General features: G+C 39.9%; 3 protein-coding genes across 3 annotated transcripts; 2 read left to right on the forward strand and 1 right to left on the reverse strand.

Annotated features, from left to right (window-relative positions):
* Positions 1 to 603: 603 nt before the first annotated feature.
* Positions 604 to 16088, forward strand: LOC148889237 (calcineurin subunit B type 1). The gene is made up of 6 exons (XM_089012316.1): positions 604 to 787; positions 8003 to 8042; positions 10887 to 11063; positions 11700 to 11759; positions 12472 to 12656; positions 14196 to 16088. The coding sequence occupies exons 1-6, from the start codon at positions 785 to 787 to the stop codon at positions 14241 to 14243; spliced, it is 513 nt and encodes a 170-aa protein (XP_088868442.1). The 5' UTR covers positions 604 to 784; the 3' UTR covers positions 14244 to 16088.
* Positions 16089 to 16440: 352 nt separating this feature from the next.
* pno1 (partner of NOB1 homolog) lies at positions 16441 to 19061 on the reverse strand. The gene is made up of 7 exons (XM_089011918.1): positions 18782 to 19061; positions 18559 to 18705; positions 18346 to 18429; positions 18176 to 18236; positions 17957 to 18074; positions 17378 to 17448; positions 16441 to 16691 (listed from the first exon to the last, which is right to left on the reverse strand). The coding sequence occupies exons 1-7, from the start codon at positions 18968 to 18970 to the stop codon at positions 16624 to 16626; spliced, it is 738 nt and encodes a 245-aa protein (XP_088868044.1). The 5' UTR covers positions 18971 to 19061; the 3' UTR covers positions 16441 to 16623.
* Positions 19062 to 19282: 221 nt separating this feature from the next.
* Positions 19283 to 23355, forward strand: dnaaf10 (dynein axonemal assembly factor 10). Its single transcript, XM_089012454.1, has 8 exons — positions 19283 to 19583; positions 19755 to 19855; positions 20279 to 20409; positions 20489 to 20590; positions 20954 to 21069; positions 21333 to 21467; positions 22146 to 22243; positions 22409 to 23355. Exons 1-8 carry the CDS (start codon positions 19398 to 19400, stop codon positions 22614 to 22616), a joined length of 1077 nt encoding a protein of 358 aa, XP_088868580.1. The 5' UTR covers positions 19283 to 19397; the 3' UTR covers positions 22617 to 23355.
* Positions 23356 to 23788: the final 433 nt, after the last annotated feature.

A 23788-nucleotide genomic window follows, 5' to 3' on the forward strand; every position in this document is an offset into this window, starting at 1 on the left:
GTGATTCACGGGTTGCCCTGACAGTACAGAGGCTTTCAGTTCAATCCTGGCTTTTGCCTGTGGAGTTTGCATGTTCTCCCTGTGTCCGTGTTGATTTTCTCTGGATACTGCGGTTCCCGCCTACATTCCAAAACATGCAAAAGGCTGATTGAACAGCCTAAATTGTCCCTCGGTGTGAGTGGGAGCCCAGATGGTTGTTCGTCTCAATTGGCCTGCAAACCGTTTTAGGGTGTCCTCCACCTCTTGCCTGAAGACAAGTACCTGCAACGCTTGCTAGGATAAAATGGATCAGAACATGAATATGTGAATCGTTATTACAATATGATGAAAAATAATCATTAAGTAGAACACTAGAAGAGGAAAGTCACGATCTTATGGATGAATTATAGGGCTTCTCGAAGATTTGGTGGCACGTCTGCACGTCAGTCCTTGGGGCATTTTCGCAGAGGAGACAGAACGTAACGTGTAATCAAAACACATTAAGTAGTATTAAGCGTGGGCACGTTTTTTTTTTTTTTTTCATATGGCAATGTAAAATGGCCGCTGGTAAGCTGCACTTCTCGCGACTTCAGAATTGTGTCGTCACTGTGCGCCCCCGCCCTCTATTCTGCTTTGCTTTTGACTGAGGAGAGCAAATGCAAAATCCACGAAGCTGGCTGTAAAAAGGCCCAGGCGTGATCAGCTCTTCCCCCGCTGAGTGGACGCAGTTTGGCAGCGATTGGAACCCTGCCTCAACGGTCTTCCTCATATCGACTGGGCTTTTCTCAACCGAGCACCAACCACCATGGTAGGGCGGCCCCATTTGTCTCCCGCTTTTTAATCGTCGACTAAATACGACATTTACCTCTCATTAGGCTTTTCAAGTCGATATCATCACACCCTCCCTGTGGAGGACTCCCCCTTTCTCGCGACTTTTATGGTTCCTCGTCTGATCCCTGGCCTGGAAGTGCGATGCGGGGGGGCGAGGGGGGGGGCAGCAGCCTGTGGCCCACATTCGCGTTTCTTGATCCCCTGTTAGTGGTTTGGTTATATCTTTCCTCCCCTCTGAACGTTTTCTTGTCCATTAGTTTTCGTGACGCAAAATCGAGCCTGTAAACAAGAACGTCGTGTCTTTTTGTGCACGATGTCCCATTTTATGTTTGCCTTTTTTTGAAGCAGTGTTTACAGTTGCAACATTGTAATTTCATATTAGTTGAGGAATTATTAGCAAGACACGTTATGAACTACCACTGCAGTACTCGTAATTGTCTTCAATAACAAAAAACATGAATATCTGTGCGATTATCTGGGTCAGTGGTCGGCAACCTGCGGCTCCAGAGCCCATGAGGCCGCCTTGGTGGTTTATTGGATCTTTTTAAAATGCTCGAAAACAAAAACGGATGGAGGAAAACCTCACTCTTTCACACCACAGACAAAATGATTGGCAAAAGATGGCGAAGCAACAATAATAATCTCATAAAATTCCATTATTTGCTATTTTTTTCTAGATCGAACTTTCTTAATGATGTCCAACTTTTCTTGAAAAGATCATCTTGAAAATGGCTTTAACAGTACATCTGCAATAGAATATTTTTTTTCCTTCAGCCATTGTGGGTTGACAAAACTGTGATTAAATCAACAAAATTTATTTGCTTCTTGAGCTTGCTACTGATAAAGTGTGCTAGCTCTGGCCACTATGCTCTTATCACCAGTGGCTAGTTCTACGATGATTGGCTAGTGACAAGCTCATCATATGACTAGCCAATCATAGTTAGCGAAAACTCTGACGTTGACCGGCACCTGCAAGAAGGCGCTGGTGAGCGGTTGCTACTTCGAAGTCTGATTGGTTACAGCAACAGTTTGGTTCGGTGTGTAATTTTAGCATAGTCCTTCAACTCAACCTACAGTATAGTATAGGGCAGTTCATAGCCTGTCAACAACAATAAGCAGCTCATACTCTGTTGCAGTGCAATCAAGCGCTACTGTAGCTAATATGGAACGAGAGATTAGAGCTTCATTTCCACATCCACGCAGCCCACTCAGTCTTCAGTGCATCACTGCAGTGGTGTTGGCACCGGTTCACAGCATCAGTGGTTGTGGGTAGTGGAAGCTTCTCCATTTTCTATAGCGCTGTTCGGTCCACTGTCAAACACATCTGATTTTTTTCATGAGAGAAACAGTATACAGATGCTCCCCAATTTACGAACATTCGAGTTACGCAGTTACGATACATATGAACATTTTTGCGGGCACAGTATGTTGAAAAATGTTTGGACAGAGATGCTCTAAGTTAAATTTTGAATTACGCGCCTTTTTCCGGCCGAGCTTGCTTGCGATTGGCTGCATCCTGTGCTTCACACACATGCACAAATACATTGGAGGTTTCACGGGCTAGATGTTTACGCGACGGACACCAAGTCTGACCAATGCTTAAGCGCTGCCAATGAGTTAAGGCCCGATCCGCTGAGCTCGCTTACGATTGGCTGCGTAGACTATGTAGGCGGGGCGGAAATCCCTCTTCCCAGTTGACACTCCGGGAAGGAGGCGCCGAGCTCGCTTACGATTGGCTATGTAGAGTATGTGGGCGGGGAGTAAATCCCTCTCCCAGTTGACACTTTGAGGAGGAGGCGCAGAGAATGTATTTTTCGGTGTATAAAGCGCACCGAAGTATAAGGCGCAACAGCCTATAAGGCGCACCTTCAATGAATCAAAAAGATTTTCCAAATATAATATATACAGATATCAAAGTTTTCCAAATATAAGGCGCACCACATTATAAGGCACGAAAGTAAAGTATGGGGTTACACACTACTTCTTCTCCAGGGGGAAATGGAGTCGGTGGCTGCTGAGAGTAGTTGCGAGACCTGTTGTGGTTCAATATTATTTCACATATAAGGCACACGTCGGACACCTTCAAAGAAGTACAGATGAAAGCTCAAGAGACCTTTTCATCGATACTCACCATTTGATGACAATGGTGTCATCAAATGTTGCTGGGACGATGTGCCTTATACATCGGAAAATACGGTAAATTAATTTTGGTTGAAGAGGCTTGTCGACAACATGAAACGACAAAAAAAATGTTACTTTTATGTTAACTTTGACACGAAATAGAGGAATGTTAATAGCTTGAAGCATGACCGTGGCTTCCTTTTTGAAAAATTGTTGACTAACTGTCGAACTTCTGCATGTTGCTAAGTTCGCTGGCACTATCTGAGTATTCAACGCTCAAAATTTTGCTTACATTTCAAGACAAGAAATCAGCTGACAAACCGCTCATATCTTGAAAAACCCATCATGTCGAGGTACCACTGTCCACGGCGGACAATGACGGGAGCAGGAAGCATGGGGTTGAAATTCACACCCGTGAGCCTGGTTTTGTGAAATATATTTTGGCACCGGTGGTGCTCTGCCTTTGAAAGCAGAAAATTAATGACCAGTTGGACTTTATAACCAGCCCCCCCTTCCGATCTGTGTTGTTCACACAGAACAACAACCCTGGTATTGTACAAAGGGCTTATCTTTTAATGTGTTATATGAAGCAGTGATATTATATATGTGTGGGGGCGGGGGGGGGGGGGGGGGGGGGGGGGCTTGCTACCATAGAATATGCCGCTTCATGCGGGACCAACCTCGCACCCACCCCCCTTTGCAGATCTATAATTAGGCACACTTATTTGAGTTGCCAGCAAGGCTCTTACATATGCAAAATGAGTGTCATGTTCAGGTGTATTGATTGTTAATGAAGCATCCATGACGGATAAGGCTCCACAATGCCGTCTCTTCTGCATCCATTTTGAAGCAATTTTGCCTTAAAGGACAACCGACGCCCCGGACAAGTTGTGTCCATAATTTGTAAAATCACTTCAAATGACTTCTGCTGAGCATATTTTACAAAGATTCCACCGCATATAGCCATATTTTACGTTTTCAGACTCGGGCTGAATGTTCAGGAAGTCTTGTTTTCGAGTTGGTGACGATTCCTGACGTGACATCATGCCCTGACAGAGAAAGCGACACACAATGCATTTTGGGTACTTTGTTTGGTCTGAAAACATCGCGTTGTTCCGTGTTGATGGCGAAATTAGAAGAAACATAAATAACGCGATGGTGAATCGTTGTGTGTTGCGCCAAGACTACTATTTCATACTAGTTGACACAAATTCTCAGCAGACAAATCAGCCCATTTCCAATGGAGCTGGGGCGCCATCTTGTGCATTTTCTGGGCGCCAAATTGGAGTCCAGACGCCTCAAAATGATACGGAAGGACTTCTTTAATCGATCGCAAACATTTATGCATTCCTCTTCAGAACTATTTGAATCATATTCATAATTGGATGAGTAACAAGAAACCATCTTCTGCGAATCTGAAGCCATTGTTTTGATTCTCGAGCAAGGCAAGACGTCCTGGCGTGACGTCACGAACAGGGCGGCGGGACCTTCTGAAACTTGCCATTTCTGAGGTCAAGTAGTTTTGGGACACTTTAAGTCATTTTTATTGGTGTTTTACATTTGACTAAAAATATTAGCCTGCATGTTTTTGGTATTTTAGATGCTATAAAACGTTTTTCTGATGTCAGTTAGGAAAGAAAAAAATGGTGTCGGTTGTCCTTTAAGTGGAGTGCAGTGGTTGTCTGGCTGATATGAAAATGAGCATGTGAATATACTGTATCCCACCTGGGTTGCTTGTTGAATTAGTTAAGAATCACTCGGGTGGACTTGGATTTGTTGCACTGAGATCCAAAGACCTTAATTCTGAGCCTCGGCGCCCCTTGCCTCTCTTGAGTGATCAATAAGGTTGTTGGCTAGCGACTGTCTTTTAATGCTCTAATCTCATGGCTAATTCCCCAGTGTAGTTTGCTGCGCTGAAAATACCACAACCTCTTTCTGGATTTACATTGCAGGGTCCAGTCGGCAATCCCAATTTAGCAGCTCTTCTACATTTTTTTTTTTTCAGGCACACTTCAATAACACATACATTATCCAATCAATCCAATCTCAAGAAACCTTTTCATCGATACTCACCATTTGATGACAATGCTGTCATCTAATGTTGCTGGGATGAGCAGTTTCGCAAGAGGGATCCTGTAAAGTTGCCCCTGTAAGTGTTGTATTGGTCATCTGATAGGTGTTGATAGTGTGCTGTGGACCTGTTGTTACGGTGCTGTGCTTTTATTTTGAAGGCTTCAGTTTTTTAAACAGACTATTCATAAAATAGCCAACTCAAGACACAGTTTCTCATTTCTCTGAAGAGTACGTATCTGATATGTTTACATTAATGAAACACACAAAATCGTCTGACCTCAAGTTTCATACATCTATGATGTTGCATATTTAAACGATATTCAATGCTCTATACAACTGAAGTATAATACTTTTACACCATATTGAATGTTCAATTAGGGCTGGACATTTCTTTGGTTTGGGGGGTTGTGATGATTTTGTTTGCTATTCAAATCAAGATTTATTCACCAATTTTAAAATGTAATGTTAATTCAACAGCTAGGTCAACTTTAAATCAAACTAGAAAAAATACATTTGTAACCTGTAAAATAGTAGCATATGAAAACAATATCAATAAAGAACAATAAATTAAAACATTTTTTTGTGAAGAAGTCAATGCTAATTTTGTATTAGCACGTCATGGAACTTCCCGTTGACTGCTAGCATTAGCACTGGTGATGTTAAGTAAAGAAAGTCTGCCTCGTATTAAAATATACAATGTGTAAATCTTGATGTTGTGTGTTTAGATATAGTGACAGTCAGTGCTTTTGGAAGGTATGCTGACAAATATCTGATGTGAAACAGATTTTCATCCACATTTGGAAGAGACCTGATTCCCATCTGAAGAAATGTAATTTAATGTCTTTTTGTTTTGCCTCTTTTCTGCCATTACGAATATCCCATTTGGAACAAGTGAGAACAAAAAATAACAACAAAAAACAGTGTCACTTTAACCACATAGCGCAAATCCAGCCTCAGGTAAATTTGTTTTTGGCACAGCGCAAATCATCTATTTTTGGAATCCAACAAACGAACAATGGGGAGTAGGTTAGTCTGGTGCGATTGTGTCATCATATGTCATTATTCACAGCTGTTTTGCAATTGGGCAATTGCAATATGGGAAGAGGAAAAATGGGGACTTTATGGCTTGATTTTGAAAATTTATTGTGCCATGGGGAATAATATTAGGAAGGGGGTAGTGGTGAAGGCTGCTGGACAGGCACTCAATTTCTGGTTCCGTAAATCACTCCAGTTCAATGCATGTCATCTCCACATTTAATTTGATTCTTTGCAGATTTTTGTTCTTTTTTGCAAGTCATCGAATTGAAATACAATTGAACACTTTGAGCTGCAAAAGAATCCCACTACTTTTTTTGATAGAACCTTTTAGAAAATGTACATGTAAAATGTAATTACTACATGTACTCTTATGAATGTGATGATGTGAGCCTTTAAAGGATAACCGACGTCTCCGGACAAGTTGTGTCCATAATTTGTAAAATGGCTTCAAATGACTTCTACTGGACGTATTTTACAAAGATTCCACCGCATATAACTATATTTTACATTTTAAGACTTGCGCTGAATATTCCGGAAGTGTTGTTTTTGAGTTGGTGAACAAGTCCGTACGTGACGTCACTGAAGGAACGCCCCTGACCGAAAAAAAGGACACATTGTAGCAGTCCTTCCATCACGTCAATGCATTTTGCTGTGCTTGTTTGGTCTGAAAACGTCATGTTGCACCAAAAAGAGCCAGAAGAGGGCGACCAAGCTCCATATAAGGAATTTATCAGCCTCTGGAAACGGGCTGATTAATTCCTCACAGGGAGCTTGGTCGCCATTTTCTGCCTCTTTTCTGGGACGCTACATTGCAGTCCAGATGCCTCAAAATGACACGGAAGGACTTCTTTAATCAATTGCAAACATGTATGCTTTCCTCTTCAGAACTATTTGAATCATATTCATAACTGGATGTGTAACAAGAAAGCATATTCTCCGAATCTGAAGCCATTGTTTTGATTCTCGAGAAATGCAAGACGTCTTGGTGTGACGTCACAAACTCGGGGCGGGACTTTCTGAAAATGCCCAATTCGCAGCTCAATTGTTTGCAGATTTTGGACACTTTAAGTCATTTTTATTGGTGTTTTGCATTTGAATAAAAATATCATACTGCGTGTTTTGGGTGTTTTAGATGCTATAAAACGTTTTTCTGATATCAGTTAAGAAACAAAAAAGTGACATTGGTTGTCCTTTAAGGGGCGCGACCTACTGAGTGACATCAGAGCCTCTGGTTGCAAGTGTTGGTGTCCGGGAGCTATTTGCAAGTGTTTTTCTTTTTCATTTTGTAGTTGCATGTTTGTCCCATTCAAGAAGTGTCTCAAATTGCATCACCACCTATAGTGCTTTGAGTCCATATTTAAAGGCATGACTGTACTTGTGTCAGTTCGGTCTTTTTATTTTTGGCTTAATTTTGTCTTGCAAAACAAAGCAAAAAAAAATGACCAAGCGACCACCGATAACGCAAAAAGTTATACGTTGGGACGCCTGTAAGTAAGCCATTCTTAGGATGATTTTTTAAAAGACAACGGCCATTCTGATGTTTGGCAAAATAATTACCTGCTCACGGATTAATCAGAAGATACAACAACAAATGCTGTAAATGAATTACCAGCTGAACATTAGAACATTTAACGATAAGTTTCTCTTAAAACATTTGTTAAAAGTCACAAACTGTGAACAAAAATTGCCTATTTTTTAGGGGGCTACAATTGAATATTAATATTTTATTCTCTTGATGTAATGTAAAAAATGGGAGGAGAGGATATCCCCTAGTAAAAAGAAACATTTTTGTTCCTGTTTTTAACTATCTGTATACCTGAATTGTGAATGTGTGAAGCATTATTTTGCTCTGTTGGGACAGAAAGGAGGGGAATATGCAGATTTTCACATAAAAGAGACTACCGGTACTTTTGAGTATCTCACGTGAATATCATTAAGTGCTTATTTCTTCTCTCCTCAGGGAAATGAAGCCAGCTACCCTCTGGAAATGTGCACACATTGTAAGTGCTGCAACCATTGAAATATACATTTACAACAGGTTATTGAGAAAATACTTGCACTGTGTTTTTCATATCTCTAACCCAATTGCCTAAACAATATCGTAGATCGGAGTTTGGCCGCGGGATTGTATCAGTGTCACTGGCACATTTAGCGCAGAGGACGCGGTGGGCGAGTGCTAAAACATGCGCAATAGCAGCATGTGACATTCCAATTACCTGACACCCGTGGTAGAGTTCAAATCAAGAAATAATTGAAACTCACGCAAAAAGGAGTGAAGACATCTCTTTGTTGATTTTTTTATTTGCAAGGAGAATAGACAAGACAGAGTACACATTTCTCACTTATTCTAAACAATCTTCTTATTCTCATCGCTTTTATTCACATCAATGAGTGGCCTTGGTAGATAGTTTCTCGTTAGCAGAAAATTATTTTATTCTAATCAAAGTTTCAGATGGGTCACTCTGACATCCAAATGAAGATTAGCTGGGTTCCAACAGAAACATTCATCTCCTTCAGTCCTTCCTGAGTAGTACCATCTTCACAGCACACATTAATAACTTCACACCAACATTGAATGTATAGTTAGTTGAATGATTAAGTTGGAACGTGAAAGACGAAGAAGAAAGGTGAATGTATGATTACATGTATAATAATTTTTATTACAAGCATAAACATTCTTCAATGCAAGCATAATCAATGTATCATCAGTAAATATATGACAACTAAAAACAATAAACCTAACAACGTGGTTGCACTTTAGTGGAAGCAATGGTTACATGCATTTTATTTGCTAGTGAGGATGGCAAGAACTATTCACTTTATTAAAACTTTAAAAAAAACTTAACTAAGAGCCTGAATGCAGTGTCCGCATGTCTGAAGGATCTTTGCCTGGACATGTTTGTTATAAAAGGGATAACCTGGGGCAAATTCCCTGCGGCTGTTTGCAAGTGCTCTATACATACACATACTGTACCCGTCAGCCTGCGAGACACTGACCTTACTATTCGTCACACTATTCATAAAGTATGATGATGTGGTGAAACAAATATTGTAATACTTTTTTTTAACAGTTGTCAATCGCAACACTTTTGACTAGCTGGTTTCCAAGGGGATTTATGTATTTCTTCACAAAAAATATGAATGATATGGCGAAAAAAAACGGTAACAGATTTTTAAGATTTAACTGATTTCAAAATAAAATTCCACTTAACCGGAACTTGTCTTCTCGTAATTTTGTTTCTCCTCAAGACTTGTTTTCTCGGTGGTTGACTTGAAAACTTGACAAGTAGCTATATTTGTTATACATACATTATTGCTATATTTAATGACGAAAACGGAATCTAAAATATATCAAAATTATATTTAACAATTTTTTCATTTCCTGTATAAACTTTCTTGTATGGCATACACATCTAAAAATGTGCAAAAATCACAGAGAATACAGCGAAATACAGCCATTTGACAGGTATGCATACAGTTGAGTTGAGTCACCGCTGGGGTGTTGGATTGGATTGGATTTGCCTTTATTAGTCTTGTAGTGGAGAAATTTACATTTCACACCAGCAGGTGTTATTCGGTTTATTATTTTTAGTTATACATTTGCTTAACTTCTTTTCCTTTCGGCTTTTCCCTTCAAGGGGTCGCCACAGCAAATCAGTGTCCTCCATCTTTAGAGGTTTGATCCGCATGTATTTGCTTATGATACATTGATTATGCTTGCAATGAAGAATGCTTATGCTTATAATAAAAATGCTCATACACATAATCATACATGTAGTCACACATTCATCTTTCTTCTTCATATTTCACGGTCCCACTTAATGATTCGACTAAGTATCCATTCAATGTCGGTGTGAAGTTATTAATGTGTGCCGTGAAGATGTTACTACTCAGGAAAGGTTGAAGGAGAGAAGTGGAGATGAATGTTTCTTTTGGGACCCAGCTAATCTTCATTTGGATGCCAGAGTGACCTAGTTGAAACTTTGATTAGAACAAAAGAATTTCCTGCTAACGAGAACTATCTACCAAGGCAAGTCACTGTAATAAAAGAAAAAGGGGTTGAAAGATTGTTTAGAATAGGTGTGAACGCTGTACTGTCTTCCGTCTTGTGTAATCTCCTTGCAAGTAAAAAAATCAACAGAGACGTCTTCCCTCCTTTTTATGGGAGTTTTAATGATTTCTTGATTTGAACTTTATCAGGTGTGGCAAAGGATGTGGGATGGGGTTCAGTTTTTTTAAACTATAAAGAGCATGTGGGGCAATAGTGGCCTCACCAGTTTCCAGCTTGCCTAAAACTAAGTCGGAAGTCGTTTTCGAAATGCAATCTAACAGCTCTTAGTATGATGTGACTTGTCATCATCTTTCTTCTTCATCTCATTGAGACATTTCTTTGGTATGAAGTCTGGAAAGCTCAAGCGCTGACTCATATTAGGAGAAGCAATAGAGACAATTATCACAATTGATGTACGACAATAAAAGCTCAAGTTTTCTACAATCCCAATTCATTACTTTTTGGGGTATGATTTCTTCAAGTGCTGACTAGAACTAGCAGTTTGTTCCCCCCTGAAATCGGACTACATGTGCCGTTAGACTTCAAATAAATAATAAAATCACACCAGAAGACAGTGTGCCATCTTCATGCCTCAAGTCATGTCCTTGACCTAGTTGCAAGTGGCAGCGTCTTGGCTTGAAGAAGATTTCCGACTTTCCTTCCAGTGTAGCAGCCCACCAACCACCTTCCCCCAAGTTAACTTCATGTCAAATAAACACTGGAGATGGGTTGGGCAAAAAAATCCATCAAATTAGCGCAAAAGTGTCTGACCTTTCGTGTTTTCCCATTGCAGTCGACCCGGATGAGATCAAGCGTCTGGGGAAGCGTTTCAAAAAGCTGGATCTTGACAACTCGGGCTCGCTCAGCGTGGAGGAGTTCATGTCTCTGCCTGAGTTACAGCAGAACCCTCTCGTGCAAAGGGTCATCGACATCTTCGACACGGACGGCAATGGAGAAGTAGACTTTAAAGGTGATTTCCACTGTCATTTTCGCACTATAAGGTGCACCTAAAAGCATTCCGTATTCCCGAAAGCCGACTGCGCACCTTAAAATTTGATGCGTCGGTTATATGGATCAATATTCTGATTTCTCAGGCGTCATATTTAAAATCGTCTATCAAGCACTATCTTACAAAGTTGTCAAAGAGCTATATAAAGTAAAGTATTGCATTGTACTGTATTCATATTGCATTCCCTTAAGCTGCCTTTCCAGCAGCTCCTGTGTTTTGCTTTTCTACTTTCATTTCTTTCATAACCTTTCTGCTGTGAAATGTAAATTTCTCCACTGCGAGACTAATAAAGGAAAATCCAATCCAATAGCTCCATCATGTGGGTTCATCAAGTAACTGCAGCCATTCTTGTCGCTTCGATTCTATGCAGTATAATGCGGTGCGCCCCATGGATAAAAACAGTTTCAAAATATTCCTTTCATTGAAAATGTGCCTTACAGTGCGGACTAGATGGTATTCTGAGTATGTGCTCGTTCTTTATGACTGTGATGCTGGGGATCTCTCAGTTTGACAACCACTTGTAGAGACTTTGATGCAATCCCATCGTACAGTGAGTAAACTCAGCATTAGTTTGACATTGACCTTTTGCCCTCACAGAGTTCATTGAGGGAGTGTCACAGTTCAGCGTCAAAGGCGACAAGGAGCAGAAGCTTCGATGTAAGTTTCTAACTTTTAGGTTGGTAATTTCTCGGGAAAGAAAAGTATCAAAGTGTGTATTATGACCCTACCAGTGTCAGATCATCTCCATTTGTTGTGGTGAGATGAGATTGGCGTGGAATAGTCAAAGAATTTGTCCATTAACTCATTTCATGCCATTCCCGAATGTATTTGAGAATTGAAAAGCATGACGTGGAGCGCCTTTGTTTGGGTTTTGTTTTTTCTTGCGTGGGGATGCCGATAAAGCGCTGGTCAGACCTCTGGCAATGTGTTTTTACTCTCCCGAGGGGGCAGCGTTCGCCTTTTGTACAGCCGCCCCTATTTCAAGCTCAGCTAACTCCAGACCCAGATAACTTAGGAATTACCTATTTTTTGGATGAAAGAAGAGAGTCTAAGGTTTCCGAGACTGCATTGAATCCTAATGTAATCCTTAAAGTCAATATTCAGTGGGTCCTGGAATTCGATTGACAATCACAAAAACCCTGACACTGGAGTGGACACATTTTGGCATATCATCTAGCAGTGAATGAGTTCATAATAACTTTTTTTTTTACATTTTAGTATTTTGCTTGCTTGGAATACAAGTCCAAGTCTATGTTTCTTGATTTGTTTTGACACTTGGCAATCAGACGAATGTTAATTTCCACATTATTTCTTCCATTTTCTCTTCCGAGTGGTACGGACCTAATGTTGCCTGACTTCTTACTTGCAGTTGCATTTCGGATTTATGACATGGACAAGGATGGCTACATCTCCAACGGCGAACTTTTCCAGGTGCTCAAGATGATGGTGGGCAACAACCTGAAAGACACACAGCTGCAGCAGATTGTGGACAAAACTATCATCAACGCCGACAAGGACGGTGACGGCAGGATATCATTTGAGGAGTTCTGCGCGGTGAGTCACGGGCCTTTTCAGATTTCTATTGAGATAATTGTGAATCCGTAGACATTAATATTGAAGTTGCCAACCAAAACAGCAGGATCCATGGGCTTATGCAAGCTTTTAACGTGTCTGGGTAAAACATGACATATCTAAGAATTCTCAGTGAAGTATCCCTTGTTCTCAAGACTCCACCTGAACTAGATTGTGGCTGTTCAAGTGCTCATTCGACCATGAAATTTAAATTCAAGAAATTAACTTATTCACTGCCATTCACGACTTTATTTTGGAATTGAAAATATGATGTACTGTAGAGACGAATTTGTTCGGGTTTTGTTTGTTCCTGTTTGGGTGCCGATAAACCGCTGGCCATGGCCTCTTGCAAAGTTTTTTTTTCCTTTCCACAAGGAGGCAGCTTTTCCCCTTTTTCAATGTTAGCGCTTTGTTCCAGCTTCAGCCCTGTATAAACCAATATGTATGCATTGCATTGTATTTTGGACAGCCACCCTCATGTCAAGCTCTGATAACTCCATAACCATAGATGAAAAGGTTTCTTCAGCCATGATCTGTACTTCTTTGAAGGTATCAGACTGATTACTTCTATTGTCCTAACTGATTATGGTCTATGACTGGCCTGATTGTCCCATTCGCTCTGGTATCAGCTCATCAGCATGACTAAGCCTATGTGGTATCGAGCTAAGAAGTCTGTTGTAAGCACGACCCAAATTAAACCTCACACCACCATGGCGATTTAGTGAAAGGTTTTGCTGTTCTATAAAAATAGCTTCTTTTCATAGCCTTTCAAACCATCATTTTTTTTTTGCAAAGATTTTAATCTCACTGTCGTCAAATGAGTGTTTGCTAGCCTTCATATCCATATAATTTAGGAATTAACTTTTTTTTCTGATGAAAGAAGAAAGTCTAAGGTTTCTTACACTGCATTGAATGTTTATGTAGTCCTAAACCCCAATATTTTGTGGGTCCCGGAATTTGAGTGACAATGACAAAAACCCTGGCAATGGAGTGGACACATTTTTGCAAATCTGGCGGTGAATGAGTTAAGTGGCATCCAAGTGTTAATTTCCACCAGACGAAGTGTGTGTGTGTCCTGCAAAAGAATTTTTGCTCAGTGGAACATCACCCGACGGTCACCCGGAGAGCAATAGAAGAAAATCCCATCATTTTTGAAGATGGAGCACAAAGGCAGCAAATCCAATGAAAACAGCAGCGGCCCCAATATTGAACCTTGTGGAACATCATAGTGTGTAGCAGTGGGGCAAAACAACCAAGGCTAACAGAAAAGGTTGTCCGCCAAATAGGATCTATCATAGAACCTGTTTTTTTTTTTTTTTTTTAATATAGTTTTATCAGGTTATGCGTGTGCGAGCATACATATGCTTTTGGGATATGGATGTTTGCATTTTGGAGTCGTGTCCTATTTTTACGTTGTATTTGGGATGTTCAAACAGAATATGAAGTTGCATTTTTAAGTGCTATTTACTGGAAATAAAGTTTTATTGATTGACCTCATTTCCATCCCTGTCTCCTTTGCAGGTGGTGGGCGGCCTGGACATACACAAAAAGATGGTGGTGGACGTGTGAGTACATCCCATCTCGACCTCCCTCCAGTTCGCTCGAGTGTCCCTGCCCTCCTGAGTTCTTCTGGGCGATTGCTTCCTTCACCTTGTCCAGCAAAAACAAGAAAAAAAAAACGCCTCAGTGTTACGCCAGCGGAACATTTCCGTTGCGCTTTTCCGCCACCAAGAGCCTCGTTCAAGTGTTAAGTGAAGGGCGAAGGCTGCCTATCCAGTCAAAAGGTTAAAAAAATGACTGGGGATGTGGAGGTGACTGAAAGGTGACGGGAGGGAATTCCAACTTTTTTAAATGATATTTATTTTCGTTTTCTTCCTATCTTTTATATGTGATAGAAGTATGTATACATTCATCCATGCTTGACTTTACAGTGCAACTAGGCGGTTGGGTATGAAGTGCCAAGCAAACATATCCACACACACACACACACACACACACACGCACACACACACACACACACACACACACACAGGTTATTACCCAAAAATACCGAAGATCCGATTCTGCCCATTTTGTGTTGCTCGACAAGACAAACTTGAGTAACTATGTGATTAATCTTCATTGTGGGTATTTTTTATTGTCACAATTAGAAATGCATTTCACTGTTTGGATGTTTTTATTGATAGACCGGCTAGGAACAAAAAGTTCTTTTTGGGGAGCAGGGGCGTGTCTTTTTAAAAATAATTACGAAAATAAATTTAAGGATCTGTGAGATAATTTAGTTTTAGGGTGTTTTTATTGAGGCTTGTTGGGCATGAAATTAAAACAAATATTTGACAGGATTTGGGAAAATACATTTTTAAAATTGTGGAGAAAAAAGGGAAATATAAATCAGGTGATCTGGATTAGATGTTTGTTTTGTTGCTAGATGGGCTTGGAATGATTAAAAGATTTCCTGTTATTTTTATTGATCTGACTAATTGGGAAATAAACTAGATAACCTAATAATCCTTAGTTAGGGCATTTTTAGTTTTTGCGGTATGGGCCTAGGTTTGTTCTTTTCAAAATAATTTATGACAACAAAATTCAGATTGGTTTCATTTTGGTTTTTTTTCAGTTAGGCATGCTGTAGAAGGGTGTTTTTTGGAAGGGGGTGTGTGTGCTTCTGTGTAAACTACAATTTTTGTTTGTTTCCATTAAAAGGGCCTGGAAAACAACTGCTCTCTTAAGCAAATATATTTTCAAAAGAACACTTAGCATTTCTCCATTGTGAGACTAATAAAGGCAAATCCAATCCAATCCAATCCATCTGGTAATAGTACATTTCTAAAATAATTCAGGAAAAAAATGAGCATGTGTCAGATAATTTACATTTTAGGACATGGTAGATGACCCTGAAATGACAAATGTATTTCTCCAAATATTTCTGAGAAAATAAATAAAATGGACTGGCTGCTTTGAGGTTAATACAAAAACTGGAATGTGCATGACATGATTTTTTTTTCCCTCGCATGTTCTTCAACATGTTTGGAACGAATCGTCTTGTTTACACATGGATGTGAATAGAAACTATTTAAATACAAATGTACACAAAATGGGTGTTGCCAAATGGTTCAACTCAACTGCAGTACAATACGTGTCATAATACGTTTTTTAATGTTTTGTATATATACATATTTGTTGAACACACTTCTGTCTCAGTATAGTGGGACACCTTTTATGCTTTGATTGGAAGTGATTCATCTGAGTTTGTGTGCGTGGGGGCTGGGGATAGCAGATAAATATGACGATAGACAGTATTTAAGATGTTTGTTCTTCCGTTTTTCTGCATGTCGCAATTTATAAGGGGCTGTTGGAAACTTGATACAAAATGAACACGAAATACCATTGAAATAAACTGAACTGTTAAAGTGAGTTGTCCGTTTTGGATTATTTTAAATGGTGAATCAAGTTTTTTTTATTACCCTTATTTAAGAAAAATAAATAAAAATCATAACAATTGATGCAGGTTTGGAAAAACACTTCAAACTTAGCTGTGACATACTGAAAATGTTATGTTTAACATTTTAGAATATTTAAATAGTTTTTTTTATTAAGACAATTTTTTAGCATCTTTTCAGATGAAATGTGTAACCATTTTGTTTTTAATTAAAACTTGTATTACCTTTTTTAACGTTTTACATTTTAAATATTTATTTGAATGATAAGAAAGCCATTTGAATTCACATTTTTAAAAACTGGTTAAAAACAGAATTCTCACATCACGGATTTTTCATGATTTTATTTTCATTGATGATTTGCATTTTTTCATCATATATATCTATTCACAAAATTCACACAAACATTCATTAGACGCAGGTTAAATTCATCATTGGAGATCAAGTCCATGATGAACAAATCCAAATGCACTCCCATTCGAGGTCTCATCAACCCATCAACAAACACTAGATCAGAATCTTTCCGCAGATCTGCTGGCAACCACTCGGATGTTTCCGTAGACCTTGGAAGGTGGACTTCCTGTTGTGGATAGAGAGGTTATTAATAGAGTTCATTTATTTATCATGTTTTTGCACCATACGGGGCATCGAAAAGCATTTCATTTTCGCGAAATCCAACAGTGCAGTGCGTCATATTATCAGATGCGCCTTGTACAAGGATCTGTATTTTGATTTCTTAAATGAAATATTTTAAATGTTCTATAAAGCGCTTTGTTACAGATGCAGCGGTTACGAAACCTTAATTTCATAAAGCTGTATTCTCGTACTGTATTTCCCTTATCGTAGCTCCATCCAGTTGGGTGCATAATGCAACTGCAGGCACTATTGTGGCTTCGATTCTATGCACCTTATAATACTGTGTGCCCCATAGATGAAAACAGTTTTAAAATAGGCCATCTGTTGAAGATGCGCTTGATACTCCGAAGCCTCGTACAGTGTGGAAAATACGGTACTTAGAAATGAGATCCTGATATATGCAATAGCCCCATTCAATACAATTCTGCAAATGTTTGACATTTTCAAAAGAATAGCTGTCGGGCATTCTGAAAAGATCACGATGTCCTATATATTTGTCAAAATGGCCAAATAGGAGGAAAATGGGAAGATATAAACCTCAGATCACAGCTGTATAACCCAAAATCACTGCTGCAAGATCACAATACCTCTCATTCTAAGTGGCTGAAATGTCACATAATGATGGCTTACCTAGGATGAGATTGCATATGGCAGTCCGTGCCATACGGATGTTTTGAAAGGAGCCCAAAATGTGGACTTTTCTGTGGACGCAACACAAAAAAACATGGCAATCATCAACTTTAGCACAATTCGACATTACGTAGGCGTGTAGGTCACAAAATTTGTTGAATAATGTGTTTTTTTTTACTCTCCATTAGTTTGTCTTCATTTTTAAATGATCAGGAAACAATTCTTAAAATACATTTACCAACAATGTTTATGGAATCTGCATTCTATTAAATTACATCTAAATATATTTTAATTTGACATTGTCTAAATCAAACATTTGAATGTTACTTTCACTCTTAAAAAATAAATCCATGTTTCATATATATTCAAATTACATATACGTACTATTTAAAATACACATACAAAATCCAATGTAACATGTTACAATAATCAGTAGTTGTCGCACTATATCTCTTGTTTTATGATTTAAAAAATGTGTGTACAAAATATGTACTATACATTTAAAAAATAAATACGTGGACCTGTAAAATGCTACAATTGTGTAAAAAAATAAGAAGTTCGTATTTTTCATCAACTCACGTATCAGCGAGTACGATGCGAGTCTTGGTGACGTTTTCGATAGTGAATTTGGTTTTTCCTCCTTTGCCCGCGATCCTGCCGATGGCACGAGACAAGTGGTCACCCTTCAATGGCTTCACTGCAGAAAGAGATTTGGGTAAGAAAAACAAACAACAGATTCATAGAACTTTTCAGCATTCTGTTTAGTGGAGGAGCTACATCGCGGAAGGTTCTTTTTACCGTCTGTGATGTCAAAGGATTCGAGAAAGAGCTCATCCAGCCTGATTAGAGCCAATGCATCCTGGGAAGTGACCATAAACGTGAGCATTTGTATGACTTGAACTGAAACAAACTCTTGAAGGTCACTTTTAAGACTATTGCCGATTTGGCTCAAGTAACAACACACTTACTTCAACCTGGAAGCCTAGAATGAAAGCTTTCACAAAATCGGCTGCTTTAGTGAGTGAGGCGATATCTAGGGTCTCTTTGCAAGTCTGGAATAAAATAAAAAAACAGGGGTCGTTTTGGATCAAAAGGTAAACTTGAACCACTTCACTCAACCTTTATGACAATTGTTTATTTTCCATGCCGTAACCATTGCAAATATATTTACCGTCACTCACTTTAATCTCCACATTTCGCGATTTGAGGTTGAATCTGACTTGTAGCTGTAGGTTTTCTACGATAGGAGTGAAGATCTTCAGCCAGTTCTCCTTCAACGGCGTGTAACGGTGAGCCGGGACGGCCACTTTACGCATCTGATCATCGCCCTAAAAAGACAAGCATTCACATTCTAATACCTTCTATACATTGTAAGTACTTTACACGCAATGCAATCTTTCGTACCCTTAATTTGTCGAGAGAAATAGGTGGAAACTGGGGCCTCTTGCTTGGTACAGGACCATCTGTGTCCATTTTAGGTGCCCCGAGTTTCCTCTTTTGGCTCTTTTTAGACTTGACTTTTGTAAAAGTGTCACTGTCATCTTGATTTTCCAAGACGCCAGCTTCCGTTGCGTCATTTGTCACCGAATCCATCGTGCAAATCAAGTAAAAAAAGTTTAATTGTCAAGTAAAATGTGAGCAAGGAAACTAGCACCAAGGCTGGTGGCGTCCTCGTGCGACGGGAAGACCTATTTAGGCAACGTCGTCCAGGCCTGTCTAAAAAACAAAAACTTTCACGATGATTAGTTGATTTCAAACAATTAAATAGTAGCAATGTGAATTCGTTGAAGTAGAAATCAGCAATGTTTACATTTCCCTAAATATGTGAAATGTTTCCCTGAAAATATTATTTCAGGCTTATTTTTGAGCACCACTGATCATGACGTCACGTGGTCTTTCAGTTAGCTTCATGAACGAGTTTCTGGTTCTGGCGTCATGCGATTGCGCACTACTTAGTCCATTTTGCACCCATTTTTTCACATTTAAATATTAAATAGTACTTTATTGGAAGGAAACGGAGATGTCAACACCACTTTCGAAGCCTCAAATTATCGCACACATTCAGAAGAGTTTAAACTACACGGTTTTCGACTGCAAATGGATACCGTGCAGTTCCAAATTCGTGTGTCTCGGAAACTTTCCGAGAGGAACCGGCGTCATGCAGATATACGAGATGCAGCATGGAGATGCTCAACTTATCAAAGAGGTAAACATGGTATTACAGGTGTTTTAGAAAGATGTTCGTTAGATAACGCTTGGTCCACAGATCAAGGGCTTTGCCGATGAAGGGGGGGATTTACATTTTTTTGTTTAGTGCCTTGTCGCCATAGCAACAGGATACTTGTAAACGTTTTCTCCTGTTTCAATAATATTCCAGGTGGAGAAAGCCAAACCTTTCAAGTGCGGCACCTTTGGGGCCTCATCCCTTCGCCACAGACACATAGCAACCGGAGACTTTGACGGAAACCTAAACATATGGTAATCCTCCATCCATCCATTTTCCGTAGCGCTTATTCCTCATTATGGTCGCGGGGGGTGCTGGAGCCTATCTCAGCTGTCTTCCGGCACGAGGCGGGGGGACACCCTAAATTGGTTGCCAGCCAATCGCAGGGCACACAATGACATACAACAGTCACTCTCACACTTACACCTAGGGACAATTTGGAGTGGCCAATCTGCCTGCCATGCATGTTGTTGGAGTGTGGGAGGAAACCGGAGGACCCGGAGAAAACCCACGCGGGCCCGGGGAGAGCATGCAAACTTCACACAGGGAGGCCAGACCGGGATGCGAACCGGCGACCTCTGCACTGTGAAGCTGGTGTGCTAACCACTCGACCACATATGGTAATCCTGAATAATAAATTTAAAAAAGTTTCAGTTTTCAATCTGACAATTGTATAGGAATCTGGAGGAACCCAACATACCCGTGTACTCCGTAAAAGCCCACAAGGAGATTATCAATGGCATCGATGCCGTCGGCGGGCTCGGCATCGGCGACGGCGCGCCTGAAATTGTCACCGGGAGCAGAGACGGTACATCAGAGAAACTTTCTTTTGACCAGTAGTTAGTAACAATATGTCTTCGCTGAATGAATATGATCTTTCTCTGTAGGTACAGTGAAAGTGTGGGATCCTCGGCAGCGTGACTCACCCGTGGCCAACATGCAGCCCATGGAAGGAGACGCCAAGAGGGACTGCTGGACGGTTGCCTTTGGTTTGTCGCACCTCCATTGCAACTTTTACGAGATCCGTCTTTCAAGATGACTGTGCTTTCTTTCACAATTTGAAGTACTTTGCAAATGTTTTACTGGCTTCAAAGATCAAGATTTATGCAGAAAAGTATTTCTGTGGTTATCCTCTAACTGTAAAGTGTCCTTGAGAGTTTTGAAATTGAATATTATATTATTATTATTATTATTATTATTATTATTATTATTATTATTATTATTATACATTTTTCAAAGCCTTTTTCTTGCCATGGTGACATTTTAGGGTCCAACTTGCCTCATGCAACGGACCTGCTTGATTAATTTTATATTAATTATACAACCCCTTTGACTGACACCTGTATCCACAGGCCACGCCTTTAATGATCAGGACCGCTGTGTGTGTGCCGGCTATGACAATGGGGACATCAAGCTGTTTGACCTACGTAACATGTCGCTGCGCTGGGAGACCAACATTAAGAATGGGGTGAGAACACACACACAGGCATGGAATGAAGGAGTGTTTTTTAATTGTGTACTGTTGACGTTTAATGGCAAGTGGCACAAAGTGTGGCTTCATAAGGAGACGAGCCACTAAAAGCTTACAAATTTGAGATTACGTTTCCTGTGCTATGGTAAGGCCATTTGCGTTGGCAGCTCTGGGGAGCCCAAAAACAGGAGAAGATTATGGACGTGCTTGATGGTGGTGTTGGTGTTCGCTTTCCCCTCACCTTCCGCCTTGTCCATCAGGTGTGCTGCGTGGAGTTCGACAGGAAGGACATTAACATGAACAAGATGGTAGCCACCTCACTGGAGGGGAAATTCCACGTGTTTGACATGCGAACTCAGCACCCCACCAAGGGGTTTGCCTCCATGTCTGAAAAGGTAGTGTGAAGTATGTGGTATGTTCTTTTCTCCTTTTGTAAGCTTCCAAGGGAAATGTTGGTGATCATTTACAGAGTCGCCAGTGTTCGTGCCTCCTCCTTTCTTTCTCAGTGCCGCCATGCTTCTGTTCGCTTTGAATGGTCCCTTTAGCCTACGGTAGCATTAAACTAAGTCTTTTTTGAGACAATGAAGAAAATTGAAGCACTGACAATTTAATATGTAACAAGTTTCAAATTCAGAAAATTATGAGATGGAATGATGTATAGGACTCCGAAGTTTTTAACACTTGCCCATTAATATATCAGTGAAATGACGGATCCTTTATTTTAATTGAATTTTATTTTGTATGTAGGGAGAAGTTATAAATAATTTCCTTTCACAGATTTGCTGGGTACAACCAAGTTGTATTTATTTTTGAATTTTAATCAGTTTAATTTTATTAAGGTTTTGTTCTTCATATTAAATTCACCTTTGCAAACCATGTTGTTTTCCAAATTCAATTATTCATATTATTTCTCATCGTTTTGGTGGTGCTGTTTTAAGCTTGGCCAAAACAAACATGCGGATCAAACCTCTAAAGATGGAGGACACTGATTTGCTGTGGCAACCCCTTGAAGGGAAAAGCCTAAAGGAAAAGAAGAAGAAGAAGAAGATTTATTTATTTATGTATTTTTTTAGGCCCATAAATCAACCATATGGCAGGTGAGACATTTACCTCAGAACCGAGAAATCTTCCTGACAGCTGGCGGCTCAGGCAGTCTTCATCTTTGGAAATAGTGAGTTGGAATTTTTTAATTCTTCCATCCGAGACATTTGCAAATTTTCTTTGCAAATGGGGCTTCTGATTCTGATTTCTCTGTCAATGATGTCTTTTCACTTACATATTTCATGCTTTTAAAAAATATGTACATCTTTTTTTCTTCTTCTTTTTTTCTCTGTAGCGAGTACCCTGCACAGCGCAACAAGAAAGACTCAGATGGCAACAGCGTGGGCGTGGCCGGCTCGGTCAGTCTCTTGCAGAATGTCACAATGTCCACGCAGCCCGTTGCCAGCCTGGACTGGAGCCCTGACAAGTTGGGCCTCTGCGTGTGTGCTGGCTTTGACCAGACAGTGCGTGTCCTCATTGTCACCAAACTGAACACTGTGTGAAAATGAAGCCAAGGCTGGAATGTTTCACTGGGAAATCGGAAGCCTAGCTGGACCTTTTTGAATGGGAAGTTGCTTTTTACATGTTGAAAATTGACCACGATGTTGCCTTTCATATTGAAAAATACAGTAAAGTCTCGTTATATCGATATTGGTTATATCGATAGTACCGCTTATTACGATACTATTTCTATGACGCAAGGAGAAAATTACATGCGCGCAGGATCGGATATATCGATAGTCCGGTTATATCGATATTTTTTCGGACTCCCGAGAGTATCGATATAATGAGACTTTACTGTAATCTAACTAGGATGCCCCCCAAAAAGTATGCTTTATATGTATTTTCTTTGCTTGAAGAAATGTATTTCCTATGATAAAATTGCTCTTAAGTGCGGGAAAACTTTTTTTTGGTAATGCAACTGACAGCTCCTCACAATTAATTGCCTATGCAGTGGTGCCTGGTGTTAAATAACCACACAACTTTGCTTTCGGAACATTTGCTTATAACTAGCATAAATGCCGATGTACTATAACATTTAAGTAAGAGATATTCATCAAACACATTGAACGACGACAACAATACTCAAAGGCATCTATTTATCCTCGTCAAAACACGTTTAATACTGCAAGTATACAGTACGTATTACGTTTTGTGTCTTTATTATACCGCCCTCTAGTGGCCAACTACTCCAAGACAAACGGCATTTCGGGCTGGAGTAAATTACTGTACCCTAATGACTTTTCCATCTTTTCATTGAGGAAAGCTAAATTGAATGATAATTTTTTTTCATAACACAGGTTAAAAAGAACTCCCTGCCATGAAGAGTGTCCATAATACGGAGTATTTCATATTTGTCTTGTGTGTGTTCATTGGTGTGCTAGTTTTTTTTAAAGGGATTTGTAACATTGTACATCACAGGTGTCAAATTCAAGGCCCGGGGGACAAATCCAGCCCGCCACAAACTCCCAAGTCTTAATTTTTCTTTTCACCTTAGGGCCCATTATGGCCGTTGCCCATCATGACGTGCGTGTGGAAATGCGGATGCTCGAAACGCGTCGACGGCAATGATCTTTTCTTACTATTTCGCCCCCGGTGATCTCAATACCCCAACATCACTCACTATATACAAAACGTAAATATTGTGAGGTTTAGAGACAAAGTACCATCTTAA

Source organism: Hippocampus bargibanti, linkage group LG13 (genome assembly GCF_051943395.1).
Source record: "Hippocampus bargibanti isolate YZ-2025 linkage group LG13, ASM5194339v1, whole genome shotgun sequence".
Taxonomy (NCBI): Eukaryota; Metazoa; Chordata; class Actinopteri; order Syngnathiformes; family Syngnathidae; genus Hippocampus; species Hippocampus bargibanti.